This window comes from Mytilus galloprovincialis, chromosome 3, assembly GCF_965363235.1.
Source record: "Mytilus galloprovincialis chromosome 3, xbMytGall1.hap1.1, whole genome shotgun sequence".
Lineage (NCBI taxonomy): Eukaryota > Metazoa > Mollusca > Bivalvia > Mytilida > Mytilidae > Mytilus > Mytilus galloprovincialis.
The window spans coordinates 65,560,339-65,578,198 of NC_134840.1; the positions used below are offsets into that span (position 1 = coordinate 65,560,339).

The 17,860-nt window shown below is 32.0% G+C and overlaps 1 protein-coding gene across 1 annotated transcript; it reads left to right on the forward strand.

Moving 5' to 3' along the window:
• Positions 1-7,704: 7,704 nt before the first annotated feature.
• LOC143066762 (uncharacterized) lies at positions 7,705-17,504 on the forward strand. The gene is made up of 3 exons (XM_076239573.1): positions 7,705-7,906; positions 12,004-12,054; positions 17,182-17,504. Exons 1-3 carry the CDS (start codon positions 7,705-7,707, stop codon positions 17,319-17,321), a joined length of 393 nt encoding a protein of 130 aa, XP_076095688.1. The 3' UTR covers positions 17,322-17,504.
• The last annotated feature ends 356 nt before the right edge of the window (positions 17,505-17,860 follow it).

Genomic DNA, 17,860 nt, shown 5'->3' on the forward strand with positions numbered 1-17,860 from the left:
TAATGATGGTTTGTCCATATTGTAGGTGTCAATACCCCTATACTCAAGTTCACCAATAAGTTCATCCTTTTTTAAATTCTGGAATGGGTTAATGATCCCTGTTTCCATTTTTTTCCAGCATACCCCATTTACAACTGTTTGTCTTCTTTGGTCAAGGCTGAGTGGTTTTTGCAGGTAACAACTTTCTTGATTTATGTGGTTTTTTGAAGCTGTTCCACATAAACAGCTGTAGTTTCCTCCCCTTTTGTGACCAGCCTCGAATTGTCTAGCTGGATTGTCACCGCTAAAAATTCTCAGTTTGTCATAGAAGTGGACACCCTTGTACATTGTACCATTTGCCAATTTTGTAATGTCGTCTAGTCTTGTTTCAGTGTAGGTGATTTGGTCCTTGTCAGTACTTGCTGTTGGGTATATAGAAAGTGTTCATTTAGTGGCCTCAAATATAATAGTTTTATAGTATTTATTATTTAATATACTATAACCATGTCAATGGTATTAATTATAGTGCGTATTGCAGTATTTGTATGTACTAGATTTTAGCTTCTTGAAAAAGATGAAAATGCTTTCAAATCTGTATGACTATTACATTAATTCAATTCACTATGTGAATAATGTAAAATGAAATCAGGATCTATTTCCTGTTGTTTGTAAACTTTGTTCGGGTGGGGTTTTTTTTGGGGGTGGGGGGGGGGGGGCATTATTATTATAACAATTTTGCAGTTGTATTATTTTCAATGTTTTTGTCTTAAACTGTAATTGAATAATATTGTATTGTAAATATATACAATTTTTCTTGTCAACATGGTACTATAATTTCACTTAAGATGTTAAGTGCAAGTCGTAAATATTATTTTCCGAATATTAATAATTCTTGAGGGAGGGGCTTTAATGCATTTAACAATATTTTTAAGCTAACAACTGTATATCATGTAACTTTTTCATACTTTTTACGTCTAATTTGCTATAAAAATGTATTTTTGTTGAATACACTTACTGCATAGTGTAAATGCCAAATCACTTGACCTTAGTTATTGTTTTAATTCTTATGTTGATGTTGTAATTTTGTCACTGAAGAGACAAATATATATATACATGTCGATATTTCTAAAGATGAATTTAATTTTGTATACATGTCAACATACTTAGTGCCAATAGAAACACCCCACCCTGACATTTTTCTGTGCAGGAAACATGAAAGCCTACTGTAACATTTGAAAGTCTTAAATTTAAGAGTTCTTGCAAACTTATCCTGCTTATATTCAGGTCTTCTTAATATTCATATTTGAGGACTGCAATATTTGTTCTGTCTGTAAAGAAGTAACATAAAAATGTGGTGCACACACAGGTTATTTCAAAGTGTGAACCACATGTTTGATTTTACTTTGAATAGACGGAACAAATGTCAATCATTCTATATAAATTAATTCTAATTTCCATTTTATAGAGGAGTAAATGAAATAAAAACTGGTCATGACGTCAAAGTAACATGACAAAATTATATCTTTCAGCTGATCCACAAAATGCTGTCAGCCAATTATTTTTATTTGGATGTAATTTTGAGTTTCTATGCCCTATTTAAGATTAATGACTGCAATTTGTTTTATTTAATGGTAAGGGTTGTTCAATCAAACATTGGAGGAAGGTTATTAACACTTTCGCACAGTAATTCAACAATAAACCATATGGGAGCTTGACATGTGTTGAAATTCTATTGGCACTCTGTATAATTAGCAAATATACCTGACTGTCCTAATATATATAGCTGAGGCTTTTCTACCACTTTTTGGACATCTATCTCCTTCATAGTTGGATGTTTTTTTTAGAGAATTCTGCAGTTGTCAGAAAATTTGCTGGATCATACATGTAAGAGACCATAAAATTGACATACGTATGGTTCAGAATGTCTGAATGATCATGCCATATTTTTAAATATCTTGTTCTTTCTACATCTTTTAACACTTTTTTTAGTGTTTCAATGTCATGTTCTGCATTGATGTCCAATGTTGTTAGTCTATTTTGAATATTATTAAGAGTCATGCTGTTGTATTCTTCATCAGATGTTACACGAAGTACCCCAGCATTGTCAAGTCTTTTATTTTCAGCCTGAACTATGTCCTGGAGAGGTATTTTTCTTCCATATATTTGTTTGTTTAATTCTATTAATTGGCCTTCCTTGTTGATGGTGCTGAATTTGAACATTTTAGGTGCTATATTTATTCCAATATTTATAATGCCTTTGCTGATTTGACTCCTAACAATGCCTTTTAATTGTTTTGATGGTCTTGGGGTAACTAAAGAAATTCTAGACTTTAACAATCGAGATTTAGCTCTCCGAACTCTTCTTAAGTAGTCTCTACCACTGATTCTGCTTTGTATATTGAAATTGTTAACATTTATCCCATTGTCTTTTGCAAAGTTCATTGCAATTTGTCCGGCATTTTTAGGAATTTTGTTCTCTTTGTTCATGATGTTGTACTTTCTTGCAATCATAGACCAGTTGACATTGCTCCCCTCGTTTATTGATTTCATCTCATATATAAACTTTTGCTTGTCAAATGTGTACCTGTTGGCAAATAAATTTAACAAATATTAAGCTTCTATGTGTCAATTCAAAGACTAAAAATTAGTATTTGTTAGGTCTTGCTAAAGAAGTATTTATGCGTACTAGCAAAGATCGGCCCACTTGTAGCAAGAACATACTTTTAATTAAGTCGTAGAGTTTTACATTTTCACTGTTTAAATGTCTCATTGATGTGTAACACCACATAGCTTACATGCTATTTATAACTGGTGGTTTTTCTATTATTATTTCATTAATGTTCAACACCACATAGCTTATACTTTTTATAGTTGTAGTTATAACTGGTGTTTTTTTATTATTATTTCATTAATGTTTAACACCACATAGCTTATACTTTTTATAGTTGTAGTGTTTTTCATTTTTACTGTTTTAATCTATCATTGATGTGTAACACCACATAGCTTACATGCTATTTATAACTGGTGTTTTTTTTTAATTATTATTTCATTAATGTTTAACACCACATAGCTTATACTTTTTATAGTTGTAGTGTTTTTCATTTTCACTGTTTTAATCTATCATTGATGTGTAACACCACATAGCTTACATGCTATTTATAACTGGTGTTTTTTTTAATTATTATTTCATTAATGTTTAACACCACATAGCTTATACTTTTTATACGACCGCAAAATTTGAAAAATTTTTCGTCGTATATTGCTATCACGTTGGCGTCGGCGTCGTCGTCGTCGTCGTCGTCGTCCGAATACTTTTAGTTTTCGCACTCTAACTTTAGTAAAAGTGAATAAAAATCTATGAAATTTTAACACAAGGTTTATGACCACAAATGGAAGGTTGGGATTGATTTTGGGAGTTTTGGTCCCAACATTTTAGGAATTAGGGGCCAAAAAGGGCCCAAATAAGCATTTTCTTGGTTTTCGCACTATAACTTTAGTTTAAGTTAATAGAAATCTATGAAATTTTGACACAAGGTTTATGACCACAAAAGAAAGGTTGGGATTGATTTTGGGAGTTTTGGTTCCAACAGTTTAGGAATTAGGGGCCAAAAAAGGGCCCAAATAAGCATTATTCTTGGTTTTCGCACAATAACTTTAGTTTAAGTAAATAGAAATCAATGAAATTTAAACACAATGTTCATGACCACAAAAGGAAGGTTGGGATTGATTTTTGGAGTTGAGGTCACAACAGTTTATGAATTAAGGGCCAAAAAGGGGCCCAAATTAGCATTATTTTTGGTTTTTGCACCATAACTTTAGTATAAGTAAATAGAAATCTATGAAATTTAAGCACAAGGTTTATGACCATAAAAGGAAGGTTGGGTTTGATTTTGGGAGTTTTGGTCCTAACAGTTTAGGAATAAGGGGCCCAAAGGGTCCAAAATTGAACTTTGTGTGATTTCATCAAAAATTGAATAATTGGGGTTCTTTGATATGCCGAATCTAACTATGTATGTAGATTCTTAATTTTTGGTCCCGTTTTCAAATTGGTCTACATTAAGGTCCAAAGGGTCCAAAATTAAACTTAGTTTGATTTTAACAAAAATTGAATCCTTGGGGTTCTTTGATATGCTGAATTTTAAAATGTACTTAGATTTTTAATTATTGGCCTAGTTTTCAAGTTGGTCCAAATGGGGGTCCAAAATTAAACTTTGTTTGATTTCATCAAAAATTGAATAAATGGGTTCTTTGATATGCCAAATTTAACTGTGTATGTAGATTCTTAATTTTTGGTCCAGTTTTCAAATTGGTCTATATTAAGGTCCAAAGGGTCCAAAATTAAACTAAGTTTGATTTTAAAAAAAATTAAATTCTTGGGCTTATTTGATATGCTTTATCTAAATATGTACTTTGATTTTTGATTATGGGCCCAGTTTTCAAGTTGGTCCAAATCAGGATTCCATATCAAGTATTGTGCAATAGCAATTAATTTTCAATTGCACAGTATTGCACAATAGCAAGAAATATCTAATTGCACAATATTGTGCAATAGCAATTAATTTTCAATTGGAGTTATCTTTCTTTGTATAGAATAGTAGTTGATAATATATGTTGGAAATTTGCCAGACATGACTATGATGTCATTTTCTATTTTTATTTGCCAATAACTTTATGTAAATAACTTCATTGGAAATTTGCCAATATAAAATGTTGCTGATGAAGCTTTTTTTCCTTATCTTATCTAAAATGTTTTTAGATAATGTATGTTGGACATTTGCCAGACATGACTATGATGTCATTTTCTATTTTTATTTGCCAATAACTTTATGTAAATAACTTCATTGGTAATTTGCCAATATAAAATGTTGCTGATGAAGTTTTTTTTTATTGTTTTATACAATAAACAATGTATATTCACTTTTACTACCAACCAATCTTTACCATTCAGTGATAACAAGCACTTTATTTTACATTTTAATATTTTATGATGTATTTAAAAGAGTAGTTATTGTTGCAAACTCCATTAGAAATTTGAATTGTTATCAGTTTTGGAAAAAGGGAAACGGGGATGTGAAAAAAAAGGGGGGGGGGTTTAAATTTTTCTCATTTCAGATTTCATAAATAAAAAGAAAATTTCTTCAAACATTTTTTTGAGAGGATTAATATTCAACAGCATAGTGAATTGCTCAAAGGCAAAAAAAAACTTTTAAGTTCATTAGACCACATTCATTCTGTGTCAGAAACCTATGCTGTGTCAACTATTTAATTTTAGATTTAAAAAGTTTGAAGAAGAAATCTTTAATTGATTTGTAAAATCTTGACATTTGTTTTGTGTAAAAAAAAAACCATGTAATGTCAAAAATTTGATCACAATCCAAATTCAGAGCTGTATCACGCTTGAATGTTTTGTCCATACTTGCCCAAACTGTTCAGGGTTCGACCTCTGCGGTCGTATAAAGCTGCGCCCTGCGGAGCACCTGGTTATAGTTGTAGTGTTTTTCATTTTCACTGTTTTAATCTATCATTGATGTGTAACACCACATAGCTTACATGCTATTTATAACTGGTGTTTTTTTTAAATTATTATTTCATTAATGTTTAACACCACATAGCTTATGCTTTTTATAGTTGTAGTTATAACTGGTGTTTTTTTTATTATTTCATTAATGTTTAACACCACATAGCTTATACTTTTTATAGTTGTAGTGTTTTTCATTTTCACTGTTTAAATGTCTCATTGATGTGTAACACCACATAGCTTACATGCTATTTATAACTGGTGGTTTTTTTTATTATTATTTCATTAAAGTTTAACACCACATAGCTTATACTTTTTATAGTTGTAGTTATAACTGGTGTTTTTTTTATTATTATTTCAGTAATGTTTAACATCACATAGCTTATACTTTTTATAGTTGTAGTGTTTTTCATTTTTACTGTTTTAATCTATCATTGATGTGTAACACCACATAGCTTACATGCTATTTATAACTGGTGTTTTTTTTTATTATTATTTCATTAATGTTTAACACCACATAGCTTATACTTTTTATAGTTGTAGTGTTTTTCATTTTCACTGTTTTAATCTATCATTGATGTGTAACACCACATAGCTTACATGCTATTTATAACTGGTGGTTTTTTTTATTATTATTTCATTAATGTTTAACATCACATAGCTTATACTTTTTATATTTGAAATGTTTTTCATTTTCACTGTTTTAATCTATCATTGATGTGTAACACCACATAGCTTACATGCTATTTATAACTGGTGTTTTTTTAATTTTTTTTAATGGACTCTGTGATTAAAGTTCTATAATTATCTGGAAGGAAATTTGTGAAAATTGTATTTTTTTAATCGGTATCTTTCTTAAAACTGCACTCTCCTTCGAATTTAGAGGACAAACAGTCCGCAGATTAAGTTTTTAAAACATTTGCTAGATTCAAATTCTATCCTTGATTTTTACTAAACCTGGACAGAAGCTGCTTATAATCAAAGGATGGTATAGAGAGAAATTTTTCAAAATTATACCCTCATTTTTATTGAGCCTGTGATTAACAGCAAAAGTAGGTGAAACACTTGGTTGCGTGGAACCCTTACATTTGTCTATTATTGCATTGATGTAACACAACATAGTTCATGTTTTTTTATAATTGGCAAGGTTATGATTTATGATATTAGGTAGTTGACTTTATAAATGTCACCTGAAATAGTAAAAGTAAGATTTTTTTATTTAACCTACATATCATAACTTCCAAGCGGCTGTCTTGGTTTTATTTTCCCACTTAATTCTTGATCTATTTTGTTAGTCATCCTGGTTAGGGCTTCTTCCTTTGGGATAAAGAAAGCCATGCGTTCACGGTCATGCTGCTGAAAAGACTTCCCAGAAGACAAAAGAACAGTTAGATCTTTGTCATTTTGTTGTGTGCACGATGATACTGATTTTGTTGTATCCTTTAGTATTGCCTCTAGACTTTTCTTTTTATCTTTAGAAGATTCTTTTGGAGAGAGGTTGTGGGATTCTGCCATAGCTGTTTCAAATGATGTTTGAAAATTTGATTGAAAAACAGGATTTAAAATGTCAACCAATGATTTTGCTACTGTAGTGCTTGATGGTTTTCTTAATGAAATTGAAGAAACTTGTTCAATTAAATTAGTAGAGATCTCTTCATTACATTCTGCTGCCGATAGCATCTTGCCACTAGTGTGTAATAAAGACAACTTCAGGTATTTTGTTGGGCAAATTGGACAGTTCTCCAGAACATGCTGTTTTTTTTCACTCTCCTTGAGTTTAAGCCAATTGTAGAGACTAAACTGGTCCAAAAACATTCCCTTCTCCCCATTTTTGTTCTTGTTCTGATAGTATTTTTTATCATACACGTAACTCGTCAACTTTGCCGATACATTTTTAAAATTCTCATACTTTGGTATGTGTAGTTTAGGATACCTATGTACGAATGCCTGGTAGTTAGCATGACGCTTAAAAACTCAGGAGAGCTTACGCCATAAGTTGCTATCATTCTAACAGAAAGATATCTAGAGACTTCTGGAATAACCAGATACGCAGAAACGGAAATACCAGTTCTAACTCAGAACGAGGTAAACTTCAAAATAGAATGATTAGGCTAGTGGTTGTTTTTTGTGTGTGTGTCATGTTGAGATAATCTTCAATACCGTCTGATTCTTACAAAAATAGCACTTTACAAATATAGAGAAGCTAAATGCAATATGTGTTCGATTTGTTTGTAGGTGATTACTGTAAAGACTACAATGACAGCTCTATTCCACATTTGTCAAACTGTAACTTGTACGTCCAGTGTCTGAAAAAGGTTCCATTTGGAAAACCATGTCAACCAAATCTCTGTTTTGGAATCACACAAACGGTTGTTTGTGATTTTTGTACTAATGCAATTTGCCCATCAGGTTAGTATATATATTCAAATACACACATGGTGAAATAATGAGCTTGTAAAATAAATACATCAAAAATGCTTGATGTATATATTTGTCTAATGTATTTAATTGATGTACGGAAATATCTAAGAAGATGCTTTTATATTTTGACACTGTTGGACATAATTCAAGTACATGTATTTATTTTATTATGATAACTTTACTGTAAAGGTTACATGTGACAAACTGAAGGCCTTTTCATCAAATTACTATAGGAATATGTTTTAAACGCTTGTTATGGGTTTCATTGATGGCTAAAATTGCTCATCTGTCCTGAAAAAGCCGCATAACATTGTTTTCGTTTTGTCATAACAATGCAGAAATATTCTTTTGGGCTTCAAACTCGAGGATTTTTTCCCTCTATATCTCGATCCACGAATTACTGGGAAGCTTAACGAAACGGCATTATTTTCATATATAACTAAAAAATAAATTCTGAAACACCTGATATAATTAATAGGGAACAGCACATATAATTGGTGGCTTAATTTATTTGTATTGTCTCGTCTATTCTTAACAAAATGTTCACCTCAATATTTTGGAACTAAAGGTATAATGTATGATCATGTACAATATGAATTCCTAAATACATATGACCGCCTTAGACAACTTTTTGAAATAATAACAAATATGTTCATTAAAGCAATACCTGATATATATAGAAAAAATGGAACGACACAATTTCTTCCTGTGTAACGTATAAATGTTCTGATGTCAGACACGCGAAGCAATGAATGCGTTTTTAATTTGATATATGCTTTTATGCTTTTTTGTAAAATTGTTTGTTTTAAGATTGTAACACAGTGATGACTGCTGTATCCATATTTTGACAATTGTATTTATTATGTCTGTTTAGTTCACGCATCGTTGTAAAAATAACGGAATTTAATGCGACTTTCATACCAGTGAGAGGATTAGCGCTATAAAACCCGGTTCAATTAACTATGATCTACATTTGAAAATGCCTGTACCAAGTCAGGAATATGACAGTTGTTGTCAATTCGTTTGATGTGTTTTGTCATTTGATTTTGCCATGTGATTAGGGACTTTCCGATTGAATTTTCTCGGAGTATAGTATTTTTGTGATTTTACTTTTTAATACCTACGTAGTATTTTTGTGATTTTACTTTTTAATACCTACGTAGTATTTTTGTGATTTTACTTTTTAATACCTACGTAGTCTATGTTGCATATTCAGGAAACCATGTTATTCAACAATATGTGAAAAAATAGCACAGTTTTACAATGTACATGATTCGATAACCAAGGTAATTGTTAGATCTTCATTATATATAAAAAACCGAATATATATATGTACTCTACTAACATTGATTGATTGACTATTGAAAACCTTATACTTGATTGATACAAACAAAAATATGATGACACGAGGTTTGTCACCGTCCGGAGCACCTGAGATGACCAATTGTTGGTGTGGTCCGTGTTGCTCAGTCTTTAGTTTTCTATGTTTTGTTTTGTGCACGGTGTCTGTAAGTCTTTTAGACATTTACAAATTTACAAGTACAAGTTCTAAACTAAACACAAAAATGAAATGCTCAATTAAACCGAACATTACATGTCATTTTGTATGTTGTAATAATTGCTGGGAATTAACTAAAAAACAACGACAGACAACGGAAAAAGTACTGAATGTAAGTCAAAACGACATGTTGCAGGTACTTTCAGAACAATCCAAAACTCCTTTCTGATTTACTATTTGAAAGTAAGTAAAAAACTCCTTTTCATTTCATCAGTTGTCAATGAAAGTCTTCTTCCCATAGCCATAAGACGCTTCAACCGTAAAGTGAGGTGGACCAAATCATTAAAAGCGTTATACGGGCTAAATATTGTATGTTGGGGTAACTAGATAATCGCCGGGTCTTGACCTGCGTTAGGTACGTTAATTGATTGTATATTAAGTAAAGACTGATCAAATCCTTTTGAAGAAAACAGGTATAGTTGGTACTTTTTCAAAATTTAAGACACGAAAAATGTATATAAGCCCTCTGTAGGAATGTTTTGCCAGTGATTAATCGGTTGAGTTTGATGAATCATTCAACTTGTTATCCTTAAAGCCTCGGTCACACCTTACCAGATAGCACGAACGGACGCCTAACGGATGAAAATAAAAGTTGTCCGTTGACAAAATTGTTATCCGTTGGGAGTCCGTTGATGTACTGACCGAATAAAACGGACGTGTAACGGATGCATAACGGACACACACCGGACAGAACGGATGTCGAACGTACATCCAACGGACGAGCACCGCATAAAACGGACACCTAACGGAAGCGTACTGGATAAAACGGATGAACAAGATATACGGAAAAATCAAAGGCGACAATAATAATACATGTAAATCGCATATATATTCAAAATGTTTCTGTGTAACTGGTTTTGGTTTATTCTTCAAAATTCCGCCAAAGGACAGTGTCTGGCCTGAATAAGAAATGATTGATTGTTTAAGACGTGCCTATACTCTAAGATCGATTATGAATAATAAGAATTCATGAACCTTAAGAAATCTGACATATCAATAATTGGCATTTCTGACGCGAAATTTTCAATTGGCATTTATCCGTTTCAGATCCGTTCATCATCCGTTTTATCCGTTATACGTTCGGTAGAAGTCCGTTTCTCATCCGTTCAACATCCGTTTTATCCGTTAAACGTCCGGTAGAAGTCCGTTGGTGAATTTATCTTCCAGACCTCCAACGAATGTATAACGGACATGTAACGGATACAAAACGGAAACGAAACGGACGAGTACCGTACAAAACAGACGCCTAACGGACGTTCAACGGACATTTTATCCGTTGGACGTCCGTTCAAAGTTTTGAACATGCTCAAAATTTTCCACCGGACAGAACGGACGCTGAGGGATAAAACGTACGCTTAACGGACATGCAACGGATATGGACGGACGTCTAACGGATAAGAACGGACGTCTAACGGTCATGAACGGATTGAGAAAAAAGTTAGCCGTTAGGCGTCCGTTCGAGCTATCCGGTAAGGTGTGAACGAGGCTTAATGCATGTTCTGTCGTTACAACTGTTAATGTGGCATTCCATGATAGAGGGTTGCTGCTCACAAGGAAGCTTTTAAACCAGGAAATCCAAATGGTGAAGTCTAAATCATCCCTTCGTAAATTTTACGGACGCCATCACGAGTTGGTTGACCGTTATTGAATAACCGTTTTAGAAATGATATCGGATATGTGCCTTATATCGTTATTACAATCCCCTTCCCTTTTCACGAATGTGACCTTTCGAATAAAACTATTTACCGGATTTGTAATAACACAAGAAACACGACGGGTGCCACATGCGGAGAATGATATATTTACCCTTCCGGAGCACCTGAGATCGACCCCAGTTTTGGTGGGGTTCGTGTTGCTTAGTCGTTAGTTTTCTATGTTGTGTCTTGTGAATTATTTTTTTTTCTGTTGTCTTTTTCTTTGTCAGGTTTTTTTTTATCTATGAGTTTGACTGTCCCGTTGGTATCTTTCGCCCCTTCTTCGATAAGTAAATGCATCATTTTCTTTTTAAAATAACGTCATTTGATTGCAAATATGGCAACTCTTTATCAGAAATCAACTGACGTAAAAGTAAGTTCACCATACGGCTTTTAACAATGAGAATAACCCATACCATATATCAAAATATGTAAAAGGCCTCGAAGTTGACAAATTTAAAAATTTAACCCTAAAAAACCACCAACAAGTTAAAAAATTATTGTCAGTGTGTTTTTGTATTGGTGCAGTGTATATTTCTATCTTTATCATGATGATATACCGTCCTATTTTTAAGAAATAACAAATTATATGCAGTTGCATTTTGAAAAATGTAAAAACTGCTTCAACTCATATGTGTGCTTCTAATTATCACACCAAAAAAATTGCATTCATAGATTTAAATATTTTCATTTTTTTTTCGTTTTATTCAGTAACGTGAAAATGAAAGTAAAGGAAATAAAGGAATAGTATATATATCTTTTTGTTTCTATTTTTAAGATTGAGAAGTTTTTTATCCATAGTTTAACTGTAATTAAAATTCATGTTTTTGCAGAAATAACTACAACTCTTCAACCTGAAAGCACTGTTCCTGTAGAATCAATTGGTAAGAATATTGTTGTAATAATGATATATTCAAAGTATCTTCTAAATGCACATTCGTAATGTAAATAGTTAATAGTGAAAAGTAGGGGATGTAGATTAGAATCTTCTAGTTAAAGTCTAATCTTATATATTTGATTCGTTATATCTGGCTTTTTTAGCGGAGTGTAAAATCATGGGTCATGACCATTGACAGCATCTGACAACTTTTACAAGCTTCCATGCTAATTGTCAGGTAAACTGTAAAATCTTTCCGATATAACATGTCTAATACACAGTCAGGAAATTATATATTCTCGCCATTGTAATTAGTATCATCGTTTTGATTTGCTGCACTGACCTTAAAAAGTAAAATCACAAAAATACTGAACTTAGAAGAACATCTAATCGAAAAGTCAATAATCACATGGCAAAATAAAATAACAAAACAATCAAAAAACGAATGGACAAGAACTGTCATATTCCTGACTTGGTACAGGCATTTTTAAATGTCGAAAATGGTGGATTAAACCTGGTTTTATATTTCAAACATATTATTGGTGTTTATCTGAAGTTTAAACATTAAAATACGTTCAATGTCCCTTAACTTGACCTTTACGGCGTGTTTTCAGACCTTAGAAGTGCAAAAAATCGAATCTTCATGATTGAAAAAGTGAAAAATCAGATTGTAATTAAATACTCTAGTTCAGGGAAAGCTTGTTCGCGACCTAGAATTCTGAGTGGGTCAAGCGTTTAATTAAAATTCATGCGAGAATATGCGAGATTTGGACGAACTGGGGGCAAAGTCATATATGGTACACATCAATATTCGGTGTTTAATAGGCGTTTATTAGGACGCCTGCCGCTTTCCTGTTTACCTGTGAATTCGTTGAGTGTCATCTGTTTTTTTGTTTGTTTATGTTTATGTGTAATAAAGTAAATTAAATAATATTTAAAAAATTTCGGGACATAGTGTTTAAAAATTACGGGAGAAAATTGGAAAAGAAATTTGAGATTACTGCATGCAAATAGCCAAAACGAAATGTTTGATAAAGAAGGAACGAGGTCCTTCAAGTCCCTGGAAGCTGTTAAGAATTTTGAAGAAGTTTATGTGCAGAAATATAATTTTTTGTCGATTGAGAATAGTTTCCAGAAACATGCTGGCGTAATGGCATTAATTGCCAAAACAGTATATCATACAATGGTGACACTACATAATTTATTCTCTTTAGCTTTTTTTCGGGAGAATATAGATAAACAACCTAAACCACATGATTGTCATGTAAGACGGAGCTTTTTGAAAAGTTGTTGCTGGTCATAACACATAGTCGTAATGAATGATATTATGCGATGTATTCAATAAAAAATAAACATCATGGCTTCATAAGTGTTATGTTTTCAATATTGTATAAATAATATGACCATTAAACCTTAGTACAGTATATATACGTTCCTTGTTCAAACCATAAAAAAATAAGTTCCCATAAAATCAAACAGCTACAGATCGTCATATGAAATTAAAATCTTAGCAAAAAAGCCGCACTCACTTCTAAGATATATACAATGTCTTTACTCTGACTGTTGCATTTTGAACAAACGAGTGAAAGTCCAGCGCAATGTAGAACACAAAAGTTTCAACATTCATATATATCATTATCATGATCTTGACCTGCATGGATATGCATTTAACTTGCAACTGGACGATTAAACAAAACGGTTATTGATGACTGCACGAAAAATATATTTGCAAAATTTTGCCCTGGATACTGTATTTTGGACATAAAGAAGCTCCCAATTTCCCGAAATTCCATTATGTTTGACAACGATTTTAATGTAAAACAAAACTTTAACCACAGACTGAACCTAAATGCTGAATTAGTCGGCGTGAATGCTGACGACGGAACCTAGCATCGCTAAGTATCGGTTTCGCGAATCTTGTCAAAAAGAAGGATGTATGTCAAAAATCCAAGTAGGCAGCAATTTCACTCATAAATCTTAAAGACCTCCTTGGTTTCGACAAGACGACAATAATTTTTTTCTTTTTGTCTTAGGGGGGGGGGGGTCTTTTTTCTATAGTAATTGTAGTATTACAAACAAAATCGCATTTAGAAGTATTTTTTTACCTACTAACGTGAATTTTCTGACACAAAAATAGATATACGACAAAACTATTCATTAAAAGTATGTCTTCAAATGCCAAACTATATATATATATATATATGTGAAAATTTACTTTCTGAAGATACAACAAAAAAATATAAAGGATTTTTTTCTGTTTGTTTAAGATCTTAATAAATCGCATTGAAATTAACTAGATATTCTGTATACAATATTATATATGCTTCACAATATATCAAAATAAAATGCTGAACGACCCAGATACCCCTCCTTTCAAAAATTGTCAATATCCGATGCGTTTGAATTAAGCACAAAACATTTATGTAAATACACGTATGCAATCAGGTCTAGCATTTTGAACATATATTTTAATGGTACCTAACTGTCTGAACATGATTACGATTATTAAGGGTATATTAATTGTCTCTAACTGTCGCCTGGTGAGATTAATAGTTTAAGGTAAAACTTTATGATACCATATGGCCTAGGTGTTGATTGACTCTTATCCTTATGACCTAAGATCAGTTCCTCAGATATGGTAATGAAATAGCACCCGTACTTTCTTGGATATACAGACGATCTGCTAAGTGAACATCACAGCATGAATCTGTCCATTTTTGCGTGAAGGTAACACTCAAAGTCAGGTGACATATATCAAACCGTTCCTTTTGTAATTAAGATTAATTAACATAACGGTCAAAATAGTCTGTTTTAATGTCAGTGGAATCTTCAGCTTTAGAAGATTGTAACAAACTTTGTATTTATAAACGATATAAAGTAGTATTTGGTTTTGAAAGATACTTAAATTTTCATTGTAATGTATCTATATTAACAAAATTGCGTAGCGGAACACTTAGATTAAATGTTGAAGTTGGTCGTTATCTGAATACTCAAAGAGAAAATACAATTTGTATATGTTGCAATATGAATGTTTTGGAGGACGAATATCATTTTGTTTTATCATGTCCAACGTATAGATCTGTGCGTATAGAATTTTATATGTATTCTACTATTCTTGGCCAAATCGGCACAAGTTAGATAATTTATTCTAAATCTCTGACAGTAAAACTATGCATTTATTCAAATGCAGCCGCTTGGAAAATTAGATCACATATAATGTCATAATATTATTGTATACTCTATAACTTCTGTTCTCTGCTGCCTTTTGTTTGTCATATATTGTATATATTTTCGTTTGCCATAGCATGTGAAAATAAAGTATGCATTATCTGACTACAGTTATAACGATGCCGATCTGATAAATCAATAAACTGATAATGCCTCCAGTTTATCAAATCTCGTATCTAATTAGTCGATAACGCAAAATCACGATCGATCTTCCACATGCGCATTGTTTCCCTGAACTAGAGTATTGAAGAAATCTTTGTACAGTTTTGCATTGTGTTTCGAGAAAAGGCCTTGGATATTTGAAGGTTATTTGTTTCATCGACATACATGAGCCAATATTGTATGCATGATTTTTAACCCGTACAAGCTACATGACCTGGCACAACGTAAAATAACTTTGTCGCAACAAAAATAATTTAACATTTGTTGTTGATTCAGAAAGATATGACTCCCATTTATTTGAGACTACAGTATCTTGGAAGAGACATATGTTATCTCAAATTTGTCCAGTGAAAGATGATCTGCAGATGTAGTTCAACACATTGGACTACCACCAATCAACGCAGGACCACTGGACCTTTCAAAATGTCAAAGTTTTAGTACCCGGGGTGAAATGTCCCTATCTCCTTGACATTGATCACAAGTTGAAGGTCTGAACAAACTGAACATTAATGCAGTTATAATAGATTGATATACTACTGTTGCCTTTATCTACCGTTTTGTAGATATACCCAAACACTATACTTTGAAGAACAATCTTGTATGGTTTGAACGACTGGTAGACAATTTCAAGTCTATTGTATAAAAAGGAAGAGCTCTTAATGATAACTGTTTTATGCGCTGTGTGTATGCAGCTATCTCTTATGTTAATGTTGTCATATTTATATCGATTCTATTTGTAACTTTTTAATATATATTTGAATAAAAAAGATTTTTTTTAAGAGGCTCTCATATGGGATGATGAAATCTTACGGAAGTGTCATTAGTTAATTCTTCTAAATCACAATATCTCTGAAAAAAACGAAATGGGGGCCATGACGAAAAAGATAAAAGGTAAATAACTTCTATATGGATGATGAAATCCTACACAGGGTCAATTGGTAATACTTCATGATTAAGTATATCGACCGTCCACGTTTGGTCATGATAACATTAATAGAATCGGAGATAGGTAATGCCAAAAAATGTAGAAGAAACAAAAAAGAAAAACACATGAGAAAAATAAAAATGAATGAAGCCTGTCTTATTTTACAATACTAAAGCATTCAACAGTTTTCAAATTAAGTCGCAACATTTTTCAGGAATGTTACATACAATAATCAGTTTAGTAAATGTACTTATAGCAATGGGAACCAATCGAAATCATCGAAATTTTTCTTTACTTTTAAAAATGTTTTATGTTAAAAGATAGGGTTAATATGGTGTAACATGTCGTTTCTTCTACCTATAACAAAAAAAAAGCATTCTTGTAGATTCCTTTAGAAATGCTGTTATGTCTTGGGGAGAGCCCTTAATCTAAAGTTTGAACTTAAGTTAAATATATTGAAATCAAGCAAAAAATAACGGCCTTTGTAAAAATATGAATAACTATCAAATAAAACCACACTGATTTGTCATTTACATAATAAAATCTTATTTAAGTTAATCGTATTTCTGCATCGACATTTGAATTCTTGTTTGAAAGCCTATACAATTTTATTTTTCAATAGTATCACGAAAAATGTTGGTCGAGTCCAGTACTACCATATACAAGGAAATGTTGAATACTATATCTCAGTTTTGCCGTACAATAAATGTGCATTCATCATTAAAACATTATATCTGTCGCATTACTATTAATGATTTTTTATTTAGTTTTACACATATGTTAATGTCTAAACATGATAACCATTTCCTTTTTTTAAAGATGTTTCGTGTACCGATTCCACAGTTCAATTAAATACTGGACCAGGAGTAATAACATGCACTGTGAATGCAATTTCGTTTTCAATGATGAATGTGACATACAAAAATAAAATTAGACAACTCCAACTATTGTTGCACTGATCCATGGTGATGGTAATATTGCGGATTTAAGTAACACTGACTTAATTGAAGTCACGTTCACACCGTTTACTGTTACTCTATCGGTTTTTAATGTTTCCTGCACGCATGAGGGTTACTATGGAGTAATTGTTGATAGTGTCAACGATCTAACTGGAAAATCGGAAGGAAGACTTGCAACAATCGGTAAGCTGTCTTTGAATCAAAAATTGTATAACTTTGCTAAAAAGTACATATTTAAAAATAAGTCCTAGCATTAGTTGGGAACACCTCAGTGCTAGTATTATTTACCCTTTTTTGATTGCTCTGTATGGAAATGTTCAAATAATCATCTGTATGGAAAGTATATCTGGGTAAAAAATAACAAAAGTCTTACAAAACAATATCAGCTCAAGAGCTTGTTTATATAGGATACAAGTATGTAATATGCGCAGTATATAAACCAACACCTCAATCTATCACGTTTCAATGTCACCATCAACCTATATACCTCTGCATTGAATTATTAGTTAGAGTGATATAATTATCAAACTATTCAAAAT